The sequence below is a fragment of the Gymnodraco acuticeps genome, unplaced genomic scaffold (genome assembly GCF_902827175.1).
Source record: "Gymnodraco acuticeps unplaced genomic scaffold, fGymAcu1.1, whole genome shotgun sequence".
In the NCBI taxonomy this organism is placed as follows: Eukaryota; Metazoa; Chordata; class Actinopteri; order Perciformes; family Bathydraconidae; genus Gymnodraco; species Gymnodraco acuticeps.
In genome coordinates, this window is record NW_022992266.1 from 1 (window position 1) to 21,787 (window position 21,787).

The 21,787-nt window shown below is 39.3% G+C and overlaps 1 protein-coding gene across 1 annotated transcript in view; it reads right to left on the reverse strand.

The window, feature by feature from the left end:
* Positions 1 to 3,391: 3,391 nt before the first annotated feature.
* The window catches only part of LOC117540512 (golgin subfamily A member 3-like), a gene marked incomplete at its 3' end in the record, with an annotated part of 30,467 nt that continues 12,071 nt past the window's right edge, over positions 3,392 to 21,787 (reverse strand). Inside the window, 8 exon segments of the mRNA XM_034207245.1 lie at positions 3,392 to 3,524; positions 4,251 to 4,390; positions 6,487 to 6,603; positions 6,973 to 7,170; positions 8,889 to 9,032; positions 12,594 to 12,810; positions 13,694 to 13,788; positions 16,190 to 16,453. Coding sequence (XP_034063136.1) covers positions 3,392 to 3,524; positions 4,251 to 4,390; positions 6,487 to 6,603; positions 6,973 to 7,170; positions 8,889 to 9,032; positions 12,594 to 12,810; positions 13,694 to 13,788; positions 16,190 to 16,453 — 1,308 coding nt within the window.

Sequence of the window (21,787 nt, forward strand, 5' to 3'; positions counted from 1 at the left end):
GTAAGAGTAGAAAGTACAGGTATTTGATGTTCAACATGTAAGAAGGAGACAAGTACACAGGTATTTGGTTCAACAGGTAAGAAGTAGAAAGTACAGGTATTTGAGTTCAACATGTGAGAAGTAGAAAGTACAGGTATTTGAGTTCAACATGTAAGAAGTAGAAAGTACAGGTATTTGAGTTCAACATATAAGAAGTAGAAAGTACCAGGTATTTGAGTTCAACATGTGAGAAGTAGAAAGTACAGGTATTTGTGTTCAACATGTAAGAAGTAGAAAGTAACAGGTATTTGGAGTTTCAAAATGTAAGAAGTAGAATGTACAGGTATTTGAGTTCAACATGTAAGAAGTAGAAAGTACAGGTATTTGAGTTCAAAATGTAAGAAGTAGAAAGTACAGGTATTTGAGTTCAAAATGTAAGACGGTTAGAAGTACAGGTATTTGAGTTCAAAATGTAAGAAGTAGAAAGTACAGGTATTTGTGTTCACATGTAAGAAGTAGAAAGTACAGGTATTTGTGTTCAACATGTAAGAAGTAGAAAGTACAGGTATTTGAGTTCAACATGTAAGAAGTAGAAAGTACAGGTATTTGAGTTCAACATGTAAGAAGTAGAAAGTACAGGTATTTGAGTTCAAAATGTAAGAAGTAGAATGTACAGGTATTTGAGTTCAACATGTAAGAAGTAGAAAGTACAGGTATTTGAGTTTAACATGTAAGAAGTAGAAAGTACAGGTATTTGAGTTCAACATGTAAGAAGTAGAAAGTACAGGTATTTGAGTTCAACATGTAAGAAGTAGAAAGTACAGGTACTTGTGTTCAACATGTAAGAAGTAGAAAGTACAGGTATTTGAGTTCAAAATGTAAGAAGTAGAAAGTACAGGTATTTGAGTTCAACATGTAAGAAGTAGAAAGTACAGGTATTTGAGTTCAACATGTAAGAAGTAGAAAGTACAGGTATTTGAGTTCAAAATGTAAGAAGTAGAAAGTACAGGTATTTGTGTTCAACATGTGAGAAGTAGAAAGTACAGGTATTTGGGTTCAACATGTAAGAAGTAGAAAGTACAGGTATTTGGGTTCAACATGTGAGAAGTAGAAAGTACAGGTATTTGAGTTCAACATGTAAGAAGTAGAAAGTACAGGTATTTGAGTTCAACATGTAAGAAGTAGAAAGTACAGGTATTTGAGTTCAACATGTAAGAAGTAGAAAGTACAGGTATTTGAGTTCAACATGTAAGAAGTAGAAAGTACAGGTATTTGAGTTCAACATGTAAGAAGTAGAAAGTACAGGTATTTGAGTTCAACATGTAAGAAGTAGAAAGTACAGGTATTTGAGTTCAACATGTAAGAAGTAGAAAGTACAGGTATTTGAGTTCAACATGTAAGAAGTAGAAAGTACAGGTATTTGAGTTCAACATGTAAGAAGTAGAAAGTACAGGTATTTGTGTTCAACATGTAAGAAGTAGAAAGTACAGGTATTTGAGTTCAACATGTAAGAAGTAGAAAGTACAGGTATTTGTGTTCAACATGTAAGAAGTAGAAAGTACAGGTATTTGAGTTCAAAATGTAAGAAGTAGAAAGTACAGGTATTTGAGTTCAACATGTAAGAAGTAGAAAGTACAGGTATTTGAGTTCAACATGTAAGAAGTAGAAAGTACAGGTATTTGAGTTCAACATGTAAGAAGTAGAAAGTACAGGTATTTGAGTTCAACATGTAAGAAGTAGAAAGTACAGGTATTTGAGTTCAACATGTAAGAAGTAGAAAGTACAGGTATTTGAGTTCAACATGTAAGAAGTAGAAAGTACAAGTATTTGAGTTCAACATGTAAGAAGTAGAAAGTACAGGTATTTGAGTTCAACATGTAAGAAGTAGAAAGTACAGGTATTTGTGTTCAACATTGTAAGAAGTAGAAAGTACAGGTATTTGAGTTCAACATGTAAGAAGTAGAAAGTACAAGTATTTGAGTTCAACATGTAAGAAGTAGAAAGTACAGGTATTTGTGTTCAACATGTAAGAAGTAGAAAGTACAGGTATTTGTGTTCAACATGTAAGAAGTAGAAAGTACAGGTATTTGTGTTCAACATGTAAGAAGTAGAAAGTACAGGTATTTGTGTTCAACATGTAAGAAGTAGAAAGTACAGGTATTTGTGTTCAACATGTAAGAAGTAGAAAGTTCAGGTATTTGTGTTCAACATGTAAGAAGTAGAAAGTACAGGTATTTGTGTTCAACATGTAAGAAGTAGAAAGTACAGGTATTTGAGTTCAACATGTAAGAAGTAGAAAGTACAGGTATTTGAGTTCAAAATGTAAGAAGTAGAAAGTACAGGTATTTGTGTTCAACATGTAAGAAGTAGAAAGTACAGGTATTTGTGTTCAACATGTAAGAAGTAGAAAGTACAAGTATTTGAGTTCAACATGTAAGAAGTAGAAAGTACAGGTATTTGTGTTCAACATGTAAGAAGTAGAAAGTACAAGTATTTGTGTTCAACATGTAAGAAGTAGAAAGTACAAGTATTTGTGTTCAACATGTAAGAAGTAGAAAGTACAGGTATTTGAGTTCAACATGTAAGAAGTAGAAAGTACAGGTATTGGGTTCAACATGTAAGAAGTAGAAAGTACAGGTATTTGGGTTCAACATGTAAGAAGTCAAAGTAAAAAGTAGTCAGAAAAATAAGTAGTGGAGTAAAGTACTACTGATATCAGAACAATGTACTTAAGTACAGTAACGAAGTATTTGTACTCCACTACTTCCCACCTCTGGAAATCAGTGACACAGAGATGTTCTCCAAAACCAACAAGCTCATTTTATAGAACAGGAACCCAAAAAAGATTTAATGAACAGCAGGATAATAATAAAACAGCACATGGATCAAAATGTTTTGTCATAATTAATGCAGACTATACATATTGAAAGGATCGTCCAAGAGGTTCAATTAGATGTTTAATTACTTTCCAAGATGTCACCAATAAGATCCCAGTTCTTACTCTACTTTTTTATATTCTGACCTAAAGGGTGAGGTCTAATGTTTTTTGTGAGATGTGAAATATAACCATGTGTGTTGTTGTCCTTGTAGTCAAAATGTATTGCATGTTGTGTTAAGTATTGTTCTACTATGACAAGGCAAGGTCACGCACAACCACTTTGTCATTGTCGTCTAAACAGGTTTAATACTTAGCTATCCTAAATCAAATCTGTATTGTGCTCATCACATCAAGTGTTGAGATATTTAAATAAAGGCGATCATTAATATATCATTTAAAGTCTGAGTCTCTGTATTCACATTGTTACTCTACCTATTTTTCTATAAAGTGAAGATTTGTTTACCTACTTTTGATACATGCTCCGATACAATAACTGTATCCTGTTGAAAAAACCCAATAAACAAAGTCTCTTACCTCTTGGTTGGTGAGCGGCTGCTTGGACAGCTCCTCGTCCAGCTGTTTCTGCAGGATCTGCAGCTGGGAGTGGGCTTCAGAAAGCTCCTCCTGGAACCTGGAGACCTCCTGAGAATGCTGCTCATCCTGAGACCTGCAGAGAAACACATATTCAATCATACATATCCGAACCTGAGCCCCATTTTAGACTCTATGCCAGCGGTTCCCAACCTTTTTCACCTCAGGGCCCACTTAAGAATCTACATTTTCGTTTTCGTGGCCCACTTTCAACCGTAAACAATACGGAGGCTAAATACAGTTCTGATTGGTCAATTCAGAACATGTGACACATTGTCAATCCAGTAGAACAGAGCGCTGTGAAGGACTGTAATGACCGTTGCTAAGGAGGATCGAGAAAGAGAAAGGAAAGGAGGTTCAAATACAAAATTAAAAAATCTTAATAATGAAAATATTTCCACACAAATTAGAATGTTTTGCAAATTATTTGCCGTGGCCACAGGTTGGGAACCTCTGCTCTATGCATTACATTAATGCACACAATATCTGTTTTTTTGTATTATTGCACATATTTTATTCCATTCTATTTCAATGTAAATATTGCTTTATTTAACTATATCTTTTTAATGGTATTATAGTGTTCTTAAAATAGTTTGCTATGTGTGTTTTACATTTTTGTTCTACTTTTTAGTATGCACCACGACACCAAGTCAAAGTCCTCCTACGTGTCAACCTACCTGGTAATAAACCTGTTTCTGATTCGGATTCATTTGACAGATTTTGCAAAACACCAACCGATTTTTGTTTTTCAAAGTATCTACAAAAAGTGACTGTATTCTTAAATGTTGTCAGATGCACTTACTGTAGTTTGTGGGATTCCCTCTGCAGAGCTTTCACCAGGTCCTCTTTGGCCTGCAGGTCCTTCTTGATCTCTGACAGCTCCAACACGGCCGCCCTGTAGTGCCGTCTGTTGTGAGCCGCCTCCGCCTTTGCTGCTGCCACCTAGGAGACAAAACATCCGGTCAACCCCCAAGATGCTCCACACATGGGACCAGACTTATTACAGATCACAATTACGCATTTCTAATCTTAGAGGCTTCTTACAGAGTGGTGCAGTGACGTATTTTTGTAGGCCGACCCGGAAGTAAGCTGGGTTCCCTCGACAAAAAAGCCATAGGATTTTGGAATATTGTAAAAAATAAGATCTGTGGAAAATGAACCTGCTTGATAAATGCACGTTTTGTTCAGCCGGATAATCTCCACACGTCTACCCTACTTTTAGCATTTTCCATTTCCACATAATCGCCAGAAGCAAAATGCTAACGTTATGCTATAAATCAGGGGTGGGGAACCTCCGGCCCCCGGGCCGTATACGGCCCACGAGACCATTTGTTGTGGCCCTCGAGGTAATTTATAAACACACGCAAAAAAGAAAAAAATTAAAGAAATCTAGACCGCAAATAATTAAACAAGTGAGTGCCTGTTTTTCCTGGCCAAAGTCAGGGTCCTTGAACACAACACAAGCCTAACGTGTCATCACGTGGTACATGTCTCGTCTGACAGGGGTGCAGTGCTGACGGAGAGCACCAGAACGTCGCTCCAGAACTTCCAAGCAGTACCGATAAGGAGCCGTACACATGCCGCAGTTTATGCCTGGCTGTGTCTTTAGTTGAAAGCCCAGTGGCGATCTGTTCATCTGTCACACTGATCATTACAGTCAATAACGTTGTTGTTATTAGCATCTGGTTAGCTAGCTATGCTAACGAATATAAGAAGCTTTTTCTCCAACCAGTGAGGTAAAGGCACATCTTTATATGATCATTATAGTTATAAAACAATAAGAGAATAAAGTAAACAGGTATAAAATACTATATGACAGTAAAAAAAAGTCGTTATTAATAAAGAAGAATACAGTTTGAAAGGGGAGTGATTTGTAAAAGATCCATAAAGAAAAAGAAAATCTGCTTCCAGTTCTGTTTCATCTGGGTGTTGAGAGATGTTTCCATAGATCTCCTAATGCTGCTCTCAAAGTGCACCAGATTGATGCTTTTAACTTCGACATTTAAAAACAAATCTTCCCGGGGGTGCATGCCCCCGGACCCCCCTAGAGGAGGTAAGGGCCCCCCCCCCCCGCTTAAATCATGTTCACATGGAAAGGAAAGTAAATACATTTGCACACATCTTGTGTCCATATCTTTCTGTTTTGGTGGTCATGTCACAACTCTGCACGTGCATGCGTGAGTCATGGTAAGATATCTGGATTAAAAGGTTGCTTTTTCTTTGCACAGCATGAAAGAAAGGTGAAATGAGTGGGCTGTGATTTTAGTATTTTTTAGCAGAGGTCAATAATTTGTACGGCCCTCGAAGGATGTTGAAAACATTTAAATGGCCCTTGAGAGGAAAAAGGTTCCCCACCCCTGCTATAAAGGAACTACAGCCGAGTCCAGCAGCACGACTTCAACGTCACGCCAACTTAAGATCCATATTCAAACACACAGATTCTAAATGATACAAGTTGAAGCGTTTGTTTGAACAGTTTGCAGGAGGCAGGAACTTGCTTTACGTCCTCAACAACTTCTGTAGTCATATTCAGCCACTTGGTAACAACCATCGTTTTTCAGACACGTAAACTCTTCAGAAATCACCAGTGCTGCTGATGTATTTCATGTCGTAGAAGCACTGTGCCGATTAGCGAATATTTCTCTAGTTCCCTACCTGTGTTTTAATTCACGTTTTATTTGTATGTATGCACCATGACGTCAAGTCAAATTCCTCGTATGTGTAAACCTACCTGGTAATAAACCTGTTTCTGATTCTGATTCGGAGAACAAAACGTGATCCGTCTCTTCAATGTGTCTCAACCACAGACCTTATTTCCAGCTCCAAAAAGTAGTTCAAAAACCCGTTGCCTCTGAGACGAGGGAACCGGAAGTGGTAAAATGCTAACTCACTTCCAGGTTTTAGGACTCGTTCCTTCACCACTCTACCAAGCAAATGACCTCAAATATATCCAAATCACAGACTGTTTGTAATCACTTGAAAGGCAAAATGAAGGGCAGTAGGCATTTCATCTTAAGAAGGATGCTTAGAGCTCTCACCTGTTCCTTCAGGTCTTTGACTTTGGTCTTCTCTTTTTCCAAGGCGAGCTGTAGAGTTTGTACGACCTGCTTCGTCTGCTGGTCCTCCTCCTCTTTACGCTTCAGAACAGCTTGAACCTGAAAGCAATATTTTGTTTTTAAAACGTGCATCGTTTCTTAACCAAAGGTTTCTACTTTTGCAACACGTTACAAATCAAATCAACATTTATTATAGCCCCAAATCACTGGCTGTTAACAAAAGTAAAGACAAAAAAATAATACAAACGTCATAGCATAACAATTATAAAAACATTATACAACATCATAAGTATTGCCATGTGATAAAAGCATGTGACTGAAGTGATGGTAATGTAGATGGAAACTAGGTGATGGAAATGAGTTGACAAGGACGACAGATTCGAAGAGATGGGTTTGCTTCAACGGAAATAGCTTCGCGGATGACAACCCTGGGATAACAAATATTTAAAATGTTGGATATTTTCTCACCTGTAAGTTGAGCTGGACCAGATCGGCCTCTCTCTTAGCTAAGGCAGACTCCAAAATGTTGGAGTGCTCCCGCAGTGTGTTGTGAGACTGAGCCAATCCCGCCAGTTTCCCTTTCTCATGCTCCAGCTCGAGTGCCAGCTTCTTGTTGGCATCTTCCAACTTCCGAATCCTCTTCTTGAAGCAGCGGGCCTCTTGAAGCTGTGGAATCAAGTCAAAGTCAACTTTATTGTCAATCTCAAAATATGTTTGTGCACACAGAAAGATCGAAATACTGTTTCGCACTGTCCCGAGGTATAAAAAAACCACTCACTATTTACAAAAAAAACAACCGTTTACTTCAAGTAAAGCAGGATATATATATATTTAGGGTGACACTGTCTGCGAGGGAGTGCGGTCGTCTTTCAACCCGAAGGTTGTGGGTTCGATCCCAGCCCATGCAGTCAACATGTCGATGTATCCTTGGGCAAGATACTTAACTCCGAGTTGCTCCCGATGGCCAACGGTGTGTGAATGTGTGTGAATGTTAGGTCCTAGAGCAGTGCTTCTCAAAGTGTGGTCCGTGAGCGCCCCCTAGTGGTCCGTGAATATATTGGTAACATTTCACATTTGAAATTAATTAATACAATTTGAGTTTTCCGCACTCTCACGGGAATATCTCTGCAATGGAGCGAGCTTAAAGTGGACCAATCATGCTATATTTGAATAATATAGTGTAGGACCATACCTATATAAGACATATTTATACTTTTTATTTTTCAAAATACCAAACAGATCATGCATTTTAGCCATTCCTCATTTCGCTCAATTTAACACTGTCTTTTCACGGGCTGATTCTGTGAGAACAGCACCATCTACAGGCCTGGCATATGTACTACAGCGTCTCCAGCGCTTTCGAACGGCAATGTCCGTGGCTGTCTCCTCCTGATTGGTGGAGTTGGCCCAATAGCCGTAGCGCCACTTCTGTGACGTCATAGAAGTGTTCAAATCTGGATCAGTCTGTATCAGATCCGTTGCAGCCCCTTTTTAAGAGATTTGGGTATGGAGGAAAATAGAGAGGGTTGTGTTTTCTGACACTTGGTGAGTTCCCTGGAACACCGGGGACACATATTCATGTATAAAAGACGTACAAAAGTGCATTTTGCATGATAGGTCCCCTTTAAGTTTCACTTTCGATTGCATGATATAGCCCAGCGCACCTTCATCACACATGTTGCCACTTGTTTGTACCATTCATTGTACCTTTAATCTAAATGTGTTTTTTTTATATATGTCTACTTGTGACGACCCCTCCACACCACGTGGAGTGCCGTCTGTTTGTGTGTGTGTGGTTTGTGGGTGTTCGCAGGTTCAGGTGCTGATGAGCCGCACCTGTGGGCCTACCTGATGAAGCGGGATAAAGGAGGAGCCCAGCCGGTTGCGTCGCTCTCACTCCTCTGGGCACTCTCTCTGCGCCAGCTTCGGGGACCTGATGCTGGTGTATATTTAGTTTGTTGTGTTTAAACAATAAACTATATTATTCTTACCTCTCGTCTCGCCTCCCTGTTTTATGTTACAGCCCACGAGCCGGGTTGCAACACTACTCTATGCTATTTTTTGTTTGTTTTTATGTCTTTTACTGGTATCTGTATTCTGTGTGAAGCACTTGTTCTGCACTGTTTCTATTATAGTCTAATTTATTTGATTACTTGCACTATTTTATCTGTGTTATTGTGTTGCACTGTTGGAGGAGCCTGAGACCTAAGCTTTTCATTATCATAAATACACTGTAGCTATGCACACATGACAATAAAAGCCTTGAAAAAGGTGCTTTACAAATAAAGATTCATATTATTATCATTTCCTGTTCGACATAACGAGCAGTTCTGGTCCAAAACCTGAACATATTTACAAACAGACACAACATGATGGTTGTTTACCTCGTCCTCGAGCTCCATCACCTTCTCCTGGTACTCCTCCAGCTCGGTGGAGGTGAGGTTGATCACTTCCTGCAGCTCCTTCTCCAGCATCGTCTTGCTGTGCGACACAGACCTCAGCTCAGCCTGCAGAGCCTTGATTTTCTCCTGCAGGACCAACAAAACACTATTTCAATGTTTCAGTTACAGCTGCAGTTATCGAGGATAAATCACAATGAAATGACACATGTGTTAATGATCAATAAATATGAGTCGAGGGCTGTTTCCTTTTACATGCTGTCCTTGTGTCTGTGGACAATTGTAATCTTTGGCTTTTTAACTGTAATAATATTAGTTATTTATGCAATTGGAAAGCTCTTACAGTAAAATAAGATAACTTCACAAACGTATTCCTCAAAACTAAGGATGCTTTATCTTCAGCATTCCCACATATTTTCATAGACAGAATATCAGATCCATTCACAACGTATTACATGAACAGCCGTTTATAATACTACTTTAAAATGTATATAAATACTAGGGCTGTCAGTCGATTAAAATAGTTAATCGTGATTAATCGCAAATTAATTGCACATTTTCTATCTGTTCTAAATGTACCTTAGAGGAATATTTGTCAAGTTTTTAATACTCGTATCAACATATGAGTGGACAAATATGCTTTATGCAAATAATGTTTATTATCATTTGAACAATGACAAATATTCTCATGAATATTTTCAATACAACAACCTGTAACCTCTCTCTCTCTCTTCACTCTCTCCCAACCCTGTCTACTTCTCTGCACCAGTTGCTCAAACAGACAAGCCTGTTGACAGTTGTCGGCGAAATGCCGCTCCTCTGTCTTCATAACAGTCAAAGCATGAGACTGAAGTTCCCACAGGGGTCAAAATAATGCGCTGTGATGTCGACACGTTGGATGCGATCCGAATTATCTCACACAGTCCCTCGTCCTCCACAATGTTAAGCTGTAGCCCCCCATTTAGCTATCGCTGTTGAAAGCTTGCTGCTCATAGACGCCGTGTCCAGGCGTGTGCTTGGCTTGCTGTTTAAAACAAAAAAAATTGTATCCATATCTCTCGTTAGAATCTCCCACCATCCAATCAACAACAACGTCAAGCCTATGAGGTCTGAAACTACAGGGCGGGCCGAGGACAAATACACATGCGTTAATCGCATGTTAAAATAATTAGTGGCGTTAAAAAATAATTGCATTAACACGTTAACTTGACAGCCCTAATAAATACATTTGTAACCATTGCACCAGAATTATGGAACAACCTTTTTCAATCTCCACTCGTTGGTTATGTTCAATTCAAACACTTGAAACTACAGGCTCAGTCAAATCATTTTTCAATAAAAGAAAGATTTGCAAGAACAACATCAACAGCTTCAGTTAATGTATCGGGTGTAATGCTACATTACTTGACAGGATGCTTAAGAAACTATTCCTTTATAAAGACAACAACAATCATCGTCAAAATTGTCCTTGATTTTAGAAATGTCATGACTTTTCCATGTTTTCCATAATTATGAAACACTTAGTTTTGCTCGATGTTGGCCAGACTAATATCTAATGATTTTATTAAGTGCAAATAAGAAAAACAGGCTTCATAAACTTTATAACCTACTACCTTAGGCCTCCTAATGTTTAGTGCGCCGACAGATCCACACAATATTTTAAATTGCTAAGAAGTGTAAATAGATAAGAGCCTGCACTCTGTATAATTCTCTACTGGTGCTTTTCCCAACACTAAAACGGAGAATCCACTGCAAACTATATGTCGTAGCTAACACTAGTTGAACATAACGTTTTTACATTTGTATGTTTCTAGTTATTGTGCTTTTATAATTTTACTCCCATTGTGTTATTTTATATTGTATGTATTCCCTGTACAGCACTTTGGTCAACCGAGGTTGTTTTTAAAATGTGCTATATAAATAAATAAAGATTGAGATTGATTGTAGCTGTGAATTTCTCAATACACTGTGAATGTAGCACTATTTCACTATTTTATCTGTTTTATTGTGTTGCTCTGTTGGAGGAGCCTGGGACATAAGATTGTCATCGTCATAACTCCACTGTAGCTATGCACACATGGCTAATAAAAGGTTCATACACTTTTTCACCAATGATTTTCAATGACTTCTCCATGACCTTTACCTCATTTTCCATGACCAAAAAAAATGACTCTTTCTTTCAAGCAAGCGCTGCCTCGCCCATATTCGAAATATCAGATTTCAAATATTTTACAACACAGTTTGCATTTAGCACGTCTTGGGTCAATGTCTTTTGATAACCACAATTGGTACTTATCCTTTAGAAGCCATACATTGTTGAAACTGCACTTCGCTGGCATCTTGGCAGCCTTATATCAAATAGTAGCTCCGATAGGCTAAAGCCACTGTCGACTAGAGCAGTGGTTCCCAACCTTTTTTCCCAAGAGCCCCCCCAAATGACTCCTGTTGGAAGTTACGCCCCCCGCACACACAAGGGGGGGCGCAACAGCGGTAATTAAAGTTTAAAAGTCTCAAAAATGCAACAACTACTGTCACAAACTGGGTGAATGTGGAGTATTTTGTTAAAGGAGGATGAAAGCGTAATTAAGGAGCACTATTGGAGTGACTTTGATGGTTATTGGACTCGGGATTAATTCATTTGGATTCCCGCTGCATGAAGAAATTAAAGGACGGCGCAAGTGGAAACAATTCGCAAAGGGATTAAACTGTTTAAAACACATCGGCAAAATCCGGCTTACATTGAGCATGTGTTTATGTGGATTCAAAAGTAATCTACAAAATGGAGGAGACCGATCTGATCGGAGCAACTGTGACAAATAATCCAACTGAAACCGGCATGGACAATGACTGTTTTAAAAATGCGCTTATCCAGAAAAGCCTGGTTTGGACACTTTACGCGCAGAAGAAACATTTCTATTAAAGAATTATACATTTCTGTCTTGTTATGCCTTTAATACTAACTTGAAGTAAAAAAAAAAAAGAAAAGTCTAAATATCATATTTGGCCTCAAATCATCTGAGGCCTGGCGCCCCCCCTGCGACCTTTGGCGCCCCACCAAGGGGGACGCGCCCCCCACGTTGGGAACCACTGGACTAGAGGGCGTGATTGTAAACATCTCTCACCAGCGAAATACTGCGACAGTTGCCATTTTACGTTTCATTACTATCAGGGTTCATACACTTTTTCACCAAGGATTTTCCATGACTTCTCCAGGACCTTTACCTAATTGTCCATGACCAAAAACATTACTCTTTCTCAGCGTACCACTGGAAATGGTTTATTTGAACATGGAACAGGAAAATAAGGTCTGCATCTGAAACATGTCGTGTCTATCTAAAACAAATCCAATAGTAGGCTTACTAGCTTCTACACGCTAAAGCAACTCAAATCTCTCTCCAGCAAAACACCTCGTCAGTTAAAAGCCATTTTACGTTTCATTACTATACGATACAGTATTTATTATCATTATAGTATTACTATTTCAGAGATACAATATAAATTATATTTGATGCAACTTTACATTTCCATGACTTTTCCAAAACTTTGGGAAAAATATTGTTTTCCGTAACTTTTCCAGGGCCTGGAATTTGCATTTTGAATTTCCATGACTTTTCCAGGTTTTTAATGACCGTAAGAACCCTGTAATAAAAGCCTTGAACCTTGAACTTGTGTTGAGGGTTTCCACTGTACCTGGAAGGCCTGGCTGTCCCCCCCCTCCGACACCTGGGCCTTGAGTTTGAGCAGCTCTGCCTCGGTGGTCTCCTTCTCCATCAGAGCCTCCTGCAGCCGGCGGCTCAGGATGCTCACAGCGTTCTCGTACGCTTTGTGTTTGGCCTTCATCTCCTTCTGAGCGCTGGTCAGATCCGTCCCCAGACGCTTCACACGCACCTTCTGCTCCGAGATGGCCCTGATGAATACATACAAAGAGTTACAAGATCAGACTGTACATCTTTAAAATCACCAGAGAAGGTAAAAGTACACACGTCCTTTACTCAAGTAGAAGTACAGATACTCGTGTTTAAAAATACTCTGGTAAAAGTAGAAGTACTGACTAAACTTCTTTACTCAAGTGAAAGTAAAGACCAACCGAATATTTTCCGTCTGACGGATTTTTTTTAACAATGACGGACAAATCTGAAAGCAGTCCGTCATTTTGACGGATTAGAACAAACTCGGAACAGCGCCAAAGCTTCCCCGCAGCGAGGCTCCGGTGTTATGCATGCCCTCCAAAAAGGAAGTGGTATAGTTTCCAAACCTAACTTTGCCGTACAAATCATTGAAATGTCTGAGTTTTTGCTTTACGCTGTGGCGCGCTCCCGCGAGGTGCAGCAACCATGCATAACACGGCATAATACCGGCGCTAACAATTCACGAATGTGCGTTCCCCCCCTCCCCCCGTTGACAGTTCACGAGCGTGTTCCCCCCCAGCAGAGTTGTGTACAGACCGACGGGTAATAATGGATTTTGACGGAAATTTTACGATCCTGGCCGTCAAAATGACGGGCAGTGAAAAAGTCTAGCGCAACCTCTGGTACTGATACCAGAAAAATGTACTTAAGTGCAGTAACGAAGTATTTGTCCTCCACTACTTCCCACGTCTGAAAATCACATGTATGGATAAAGATGACAGGGTGCGTTATGTTGTTGATGCCATATTGACTGACTCATCGTGAGGAATTCTATGAGCAACGCCACTTATTTAAGTTTATAAACAGCACTTGATGACAGAGATAAAGACCACAGACCAAGTCTTTCTAGCTCTGCAGTTCTCTTTGCAGCACATGACTCACTTTTTGGCTTCTCCCTCCAACTGCTCCACCTGTTTCCGCAGCCCTTCACTCTCCTCCGTCACGGCTGCTAGCTGGCTCCGGTCAAACTGCAGAGACTGGAGCGGCAGGAAAACACAATGTTCATCATTATATGGTTATCATTATGGTGCAATAACACATACATATTTACTATACAGAAGAATGAAGAATATTTCTGTATTGTCCTCATACAAAGTACAACGACATGTCTTTGGCAACTCTCACTGCAGTAAAACATAGACACAATAAATAAGAGTTTATTTTCAAATTCGATTCAATGTCAATGTGCATATTTACACTTACTAAATACGTCTAAATATGTATTAGTAACATAGCCATAAGTATGTCTAAATAGTAGTGCTTGGAGTCTTTGAGGGGTGTGTGTGTGTGTGTGTGTGTGTGTGTGTGTGTGTGTGTATGTGTGTGTTCACAGTTGTTGTTGTTGTTGTTGTTGTAAATACTCTACTAATTTAATTATTTTCCTACACTTGATTTTGTTATTACCTTACTTATGTTTGTAGGAATGCAGCGTGTCTTTGTTGTCTGTTGTCTATTCTGAATGTTTTGGGAGGGGAGGTGTGTGGCGCAGTGGGTAGTGCGTTGGTGTTGGGATCAGGGGGTCACAGGTTCAAACCCCACTGCAGTCAGCATGTCGTTGTGTCCCTGAGACACTTCCCCCCCAAAGTGCTCCAGTGGGGATTGTCCACAGTATTGAGTATGTAAGTCGCTTTGGATAAAAGCGTCTTCTCGTTGTAATTGTATAATGACAATAAATGCTTCTGATCTAATGATAGGATTCACACTGTAACGGCTGACACATTTGTTCCCGCCACCTGCTTATTATACATCCAAATATCAAAACAAGTACTTTGTGAAGTGAATTTGACGATCAAACATGCTTTCATAAACTGGAGAAGGGGTTATTATTACATTTTGAATTGTCTGTGCCAATTAGCTTTTATCTGTGCTTATACAGTTTGTTTATGGGTTTGTATTTATGTCCTTTAATAGATGGTATGTGTTTTATTGTGCTCAGGTGTTTTTTTCTGTGCTCTTGTTTTCGTTAAATGCCATCAACGTCCCGGGAACCGCAGATACAAAAATGTGCCTTAAAATGTCATTAAATGTAATGTCGCTAAATCTGGCAAATTGGACATGATGGACTACAGTAAGTGCTCATGTTAATTAAGATAAGATAAGAAGTACATTATTGATCCCAAGTTGGGACACGTTTGTGTTGCAGCAGCATACAAAGACATGGCATTGTACAATCAAATTAAAAGACAAGAAATAAACATTTAACCCTCCGGTATCACTGTGGACGTTTTTGTCCATATGGGTCATTTTTCACGTTTCATTTTGCAATCACTTTGGTCGTGTTGGTGCAAACGGCCTGATGTTTTGTAACAATCGGTCTTTAATTCACTGTGTAACAAATCGACTACGCTTATTGACCATTCGAGACAAAAATGTCCGCTGCAAAAGACTTTGATAAAAATATTATATTAAAAATATTTTATTCACCACATTTTGGGTTCAATCTTTTCCTTTTAGAGCAGCTTTTGGAAGTGGACATTTTTGTCCCGAGTTTTTTATTTAATCTAATTTTGTGCAAAAACTGATAATGCAAAAAAATCAATGTTGTAGCTAATCTTTGACATATCCAAGACTGTTATAAGAAAGAAAAAATCCGACCGCCCCAACATTTATTATATGGAAAATAACTGCCTTTTTGTACATGTTTTTCATAGAAAACGCAAATTCATTGTTTTCAAACTGGCAGTTAAAGGGTTAAAATCCTGAACATAATTTAATATTTGGTATTTTTTATCAGGACTGAAGTTGATTGAAAGATTTAACCCAAAAAAGTTTTTAAAAATATGAATCTGTTATCATTTTATAGCAGTTTTTGGAAGTGGACATTTTTGTCCCGAATGACTAATGTGTGAGTTTTTTGTTTAATTTAATTTTGCGCAAAAACTAATAATACAAAAAAATCAATTTTGTTGCTAATCTTTGACATATCCAAGACTGTTATAAAAAAAGAGCCAGTCCCCGGATATGTATTATATGGAAAATAACTCCTTTTCTCTGTTTTTATCATGAAAAACAACAGCAGTTTCATGTATTCAAAATGGCATTTAAAGGGTTAAAATCCTGAAAACGATTACATTTTTGGTATTTTTGATTAGGGCGGAAGTTGCTTTAAAGATTGAACCCAAAAAAGTTGTGAAAAAAACCTTTTAATATAATGTTTTTATCAAAGTCCTTTGCAGTGGACATTTTTGTCCCGAATGACTAATTTGCGTCGTCCAATGGAATGATACCGGAGGGTTACAAATGTCAACATCGCAATAACAATAAAATAGTAATAAAAAAAAAAAGTAGAAAATATACATAACTAATGTAGATTGTCCCTTTTAAAAATGAATAAATACATTCATTTGATAAGAACGGTTGAACAATGACTCTAGAGACCTGCATCTGGGTCTCCAGCTGATCCCTCTCCTGCTGAATGGCGGTCAGATGGGCGTCCATGTTGTTCATCTGCTCCTCCACCCTCAGCACCTCCTTCTGCAGCCGCGCCTGCTCCAGCTCCGCCTGCTGCTTCTCTCCCTGAACGCCCAGCAGCTCCTGCTTCAGCTCCTTCACCTCCGACAGCAGACGCTTTTTGGTCGACTTCAGCTCGCTGATCAACTGTTCTTTGGAGCTGGCGTCCCGACGGTAGGCTTCCACCATCACCTGTAAGAGTCAATAACGGTCATGAAGAAGTTGGCATCCTCTCTTAGAAAAATGTCATGAGGCTATAATTTCACAGGAAGACTAGGGCTAGAGGAATGTGAGAATTTGGTTTTAGATATTCCCAAATATCTGGAACAAACTCCCAGAAAGCTGCAACTCGGACTACTTTTAAATCCAGGCTGAAGACTTTTCTTTTTGCCGCTGCTTTTAATTGAACTATTCACATCTTACACTGCACTGTAACTTGTATTCATGTACCCCTGTTATTCATGTTTTATTATCTTTGCTTTTTCATGTTTCTAATGTGTTTTATGCCCTTAATGTCTTTCATTTTTGTAAAGCACTTGTGTTGAAAAGTGCTATATTAATAAACTTGCCTTCTGGAGTAATAACGACAGTTTATATTTGACTGACCACTTCCGGTTGTTGTCATCTCCGGGTATCCCGTGTGTCCGTTCTGTTGCTGATAGCTTATTATCTTAACTTAATCGATCGTTTTAAAACTCTTGATCATGGCAACTGCCTGACGTTGTAATCACACGTTACTACAGCTTAAACACTCACAACTCTCCTTCTCTTAGCGACTGTAACTCCACAGTTGCCTACACTCTTTTCGGGTTTGCTAACGGTAGCTACTTTAGCTTGATAGCTAGCCATGGCTCTTTCCCCACCCTCGGGTGCTATTTCCTGCTCTAACTGTCTCATGTTTGGTTACTTCCCTGCCTCCTTTACTGGTACCGATACATGTGTTAAATGTAGTATAGTTGTTAGGTTGGAGGCGGGAATCATAGCCATAGAAGCCCGGTTCCGCATCTTAGAAAGTAACTCAGCTACAGTAAAGCCCATGTTAGCCGGTGCGGACCGGCAAAAGGTAGCTCCTATTAGCCGTCCCCCGGCAACTCCCGAGCAGCAGGGAGACTGGGTGACTGTTCAGAAGGGGCATAACGCGAAACCCGCAGGTCCCCACCAACCCGTTCACGTATCTAACAGATATTCCCCACTCAGCGAGACACCCGCTGAGAAGCCAACTCTGGTTATTGGTAGCTCTATTATGAGACACGTGAAATTAGAGACCGAAGCCTCCACAGTCACATGCATTCCGGGGGCCAGAGCGGGCGACGTTGAGGCGCATCTTAAACTGCTGGCTAAAAATAAACGTAAATACAGTAGGATTGTTATTCACGTCGGTGGTAATGATGTTCGTTTACGCCAATCAGAATGCACCAAACTTAATGTGGAGTCGGTGTGTAGTTATGCTAAAACAATGTCGGACACCGTAATCTTCTCTGGTCCCCTCCCCAATCTGATCAATGATGACAATGATGACAAGCCGCATGTCATCATTTCAGCGCTGGTTGTCTTGGTGGTGCCCAGCAAACAATGTGGGCTTCGTAAATAATTGGACAGCCTTCTGGGGAAAACCTGGTCTGATTAAGAGAGACGGCATTCATCCTACTTTGGAAGGTGCCGATTTCATTTCGGCAAACATTTCAGGGCTTTGTGGACTTAATCCATGACAAACTGGAGTTGAGACCAGGAGGCGGAGTCGCAGTCTTACACGCTTCTCTGCGCGCTCTCTCCTAGGCAGTCATCCATAGGAATCCCGAACCCAATCAAATACCCAATATTAGCGGTGTGTGTGTCTGCCCAAGGACAAGTTAAGGTAAAACCTAATAGAGGTGTCATACATAATAACCTAATAAAAGTAAATGTAACAACTACTACAGTGCAACAAAACAGGAATATTAAATGTGGTCTCTTAAACATAAGATCTCTAGCATCTAAAGCAATATTGGTAAATGATTTCATATCAGATTATAATATTGATATATGCTGTCTCACTGAAACTTGGTTGAGACATGAAGAATATGTCAGCATAAATGAGGCCACTCCACCCAGCCATATCAATACTCATATTGCCCGAGGCACGGGCCGAGGAGGTGGAGTTGCAGCAATCTTTGACTCAAGTTTACTTATCAATACTAAACCAAAATTAAATTATACCTCCTTTGAAAGTCTTGTTTTTAGTCTTACGCATCCGACCTGGAAAACTTTGCAGCCAATCTTATTTGTTACAGTGTACCGTGCACCAGGTCCTTATTCAGAATTCTTATCTGAATTCTCTGAGTTTTTATCAACTTTGGTTCTTAAAACAGATAAAGTAATTATCGTAGGTGACTTTAATATTCATGTTGACGATGATAAAAATAGCCTTACTGTTGCATTTAACTCTATATTAGATTCTGTTGGTTTTTGTCATAGTGTAAATAAACCAACCCACTGCTATAATCACACTCTCGACCTTGTTCTGACTTATGTTATTGAAATTGAGCAACTATTAGTCGAACCGCATAATCCTGCTTTATCCGACCATTTCTTAGTAACTTTTGAAGTACTGTTACTAGACTACAAAGCATTAGTCAAAAGCTCCTGCAGCAGAAACCTATCTGTTAGTGCTATAGCCAAATTTAAGGAAGAGATTCCACCAATACTTAACTCGATAGCATGTCTGCATGTAAGGGAGGAAACTTATACAAAATGTACACCACCCCAAATTGATCATATTGTTGATAGTGCTACAGATGCGCTGCGAATAAAATTAGACTCTGTTGCTCCTTTGAAAAAGAAGAAAATAAAACAACATAGATTAGCTCCATGGCATAATGCCGAAACCCGCAAAATAAAGCAAAAGTCGAGACAACTTGAAAGGATATGGCGTTCCACTAAACTTGAAGAATCTCGTTTAATTTGGCATATTACTCTCAATGAATATAAGAAAGCATTGCGTAAAGCAAGAGCAGCCTACTACTCTTCATTAATAGATGAGAATAAGAATAATGCAAGATTTCTTTTCAGCACTGTAGCCAGGCTGACGGAGAGCCACAGCTCGATTGAGCCTTCTATTCCCATAGCACTCAGTAGTAATAATTTTATGTGCTTTTTTAATGATAAAATTGTTACTCTTAGAAACAAAATTAATGACCTCTTGCCTTTGACCAGTATAGTGTTATCAACAGCTCCCGGAAACGTAAGTTCTAATATTACACTAGATAGTAAACTAGAATGCTTTTCAGCCATAAACCTTGAACAATTGAATTCAATGATTCTCTCTTCTAAACCATCAACGTGTATGTTAGACCCAATTCCAACTAAGCTGTTGAAGGAAGCTTTTCCATTAATTAGCACTTATTTATTAAATATTATGAATATGTCTTTATTATCAGGCTATGTTCCACAATCATTCAAAGTAGCAGTGATAAAACCGCTTCTTAAAAAGCACAACCTCGATCCAGAGGTTTTAGCCAACTATAGACCTATTTCCAATCTTCCGTTCCTCTCAAAAATTCTTGAGAAAGCGGTCGCAAAACAGTTGTGTGATTACTTAAAAAACAATGATTTATTTGAAGATTTTCAGTCTGGCTTTAGAACACATCATAGCACAGAGACAGCTCTGGTTAAAGTCACAAATGACATTCTAATAGCCTCTGACAAGGGACGTGTCTCTATTCTTGTTTTGCTCGATCTCAGTGCTGCATTTGATACTATCGACCATGATATCCTATTGCAAAGACTAGAGCACTTAGTTGGCATACAGGGAACTGCTTTAGACTGGTTTAGGTCCTATCTATCTGAACGCTCTCAGTTTGTACGTGTCAACGATGAATCTTCCACGCAAACCAAAGTTAGCCATGGAGTGCCACAGGGCTCAGTGCTCGGACCTATTTTGTTCACATTATATATGCTTCCGTTAGGCAATGTTATAAGGAATCATTCTGTACATTTTCATTGTTATGCGGATGATACTCAACTATATTTATCAATCAAGCCTGATGAAATTAATCATCTAAATACAATTCAAGACTGCCTTAAGGACTTAAAAACGTGGATGACCTTAAACTTTTTGATGTTAAACACGACCAAAACTGAAGTTATTGTACTTGGCCCGAAGAATCTACGAAACAAATTATCTAAGGATATATTAACCATGGATGGCATTAATTTGGCCTCCAGTGAGACTGTAAGGAATCTTGGTGTTATATTTGATCAGGATTTATCCTTTAACGCCCACATAAAATCAATTTCAAGGACCGCCTACTTCCATCTACGTAACATTGCAAAAATCAGGCATATCTTGCCTCAAAACGATGCAGAGAAACTAGTCCATGCATTTGTTACTTTCAAGGCTGGATTATTGTAACTCTTTATTATCAGGGTGTACCAAGAAGTCAGTCAAGTCGCTTCAGCTGATTCAAAATGCTGCGGCTCGTGTACTAACCAGAGTTAGGAAAAGGGACCACATTACTCCTGTTCTGGCTGCCTTACACTGGCTCCCTAGAACACAGGATAGAATTTAAAATTCTTCTTCTCCCCTACAAAGCCCTTAATGGGCAGGCGCCATCTTACCTTAAAGAACTCATTATACCCTACTGTCCTACTAGGGCATTGCGTTCCAAGAATGCAGGGTTGTTGGTTGTTCCTAGAGTCTCTAAAAGTACAATGGGAGCCAGAGCCTTGCCTTTTCTTATCAAGCTCCACATTTGTGGAATCAGCTTCCAGTTTGTGTTCGGGCGGCAGACACCCTATCCGTTTTTAAGAGTGCGCTTAAGACCTTCCTTTTTGATAAAGCTTATAGTTAGGGCTGATTAGATTCAGCCCCTAGTTTTGCTGATATAGGCTTAGTTTGTCGGGGGACATCTTACTTCTTCCTTCTCTCTGTCTATACTTGTGTACTCTCATGTTCCGATTAACCCAGCTTCCCCAAATGTCTTTCTTTTTGGTGTCTATATACACGCCGGGATCCAGAGTCATGGATGATCCTGCGCTCCTCTGTCCTGGATCTTGAGTCGTGGCTGTGGTCCTGGATCATAGGTCCTGGATGGATATCCTCGTGGATTCATCTTCCTATTATACACACATGCATTTCCAAACATTTGGTCTACCTATGTTGCAAATGTATTATCTTTTCAATTTACACACGGCATCTATTGCACGTCTGTCCGTCCTGGGAGAGGGATCCCTCCTCTGTTGCTCTCCCTGAGGTTTCTCCCATTTTTCCCTTTAAACTGTGGGTTTTCTTCGGAAGTTTTTCCTTGTACGATGTGAGGGTCTAAGGGTGTCGTATTGTCATACTGATATTTTGTACAAACTGTAAAGTCCACTGAGACAAATGTAACATTTGTGATATTGGGCTATATAAATAAACATTGATTGATTGATTGATTGATTGACTTGTCTGGCAAAATATGATCACAAAATAATGTAGGTACGTGCAGAAGAGAGGGGTGCAATATGATTTGAACCCCACATGGCATCACCTCCAGGCTTCCATACATT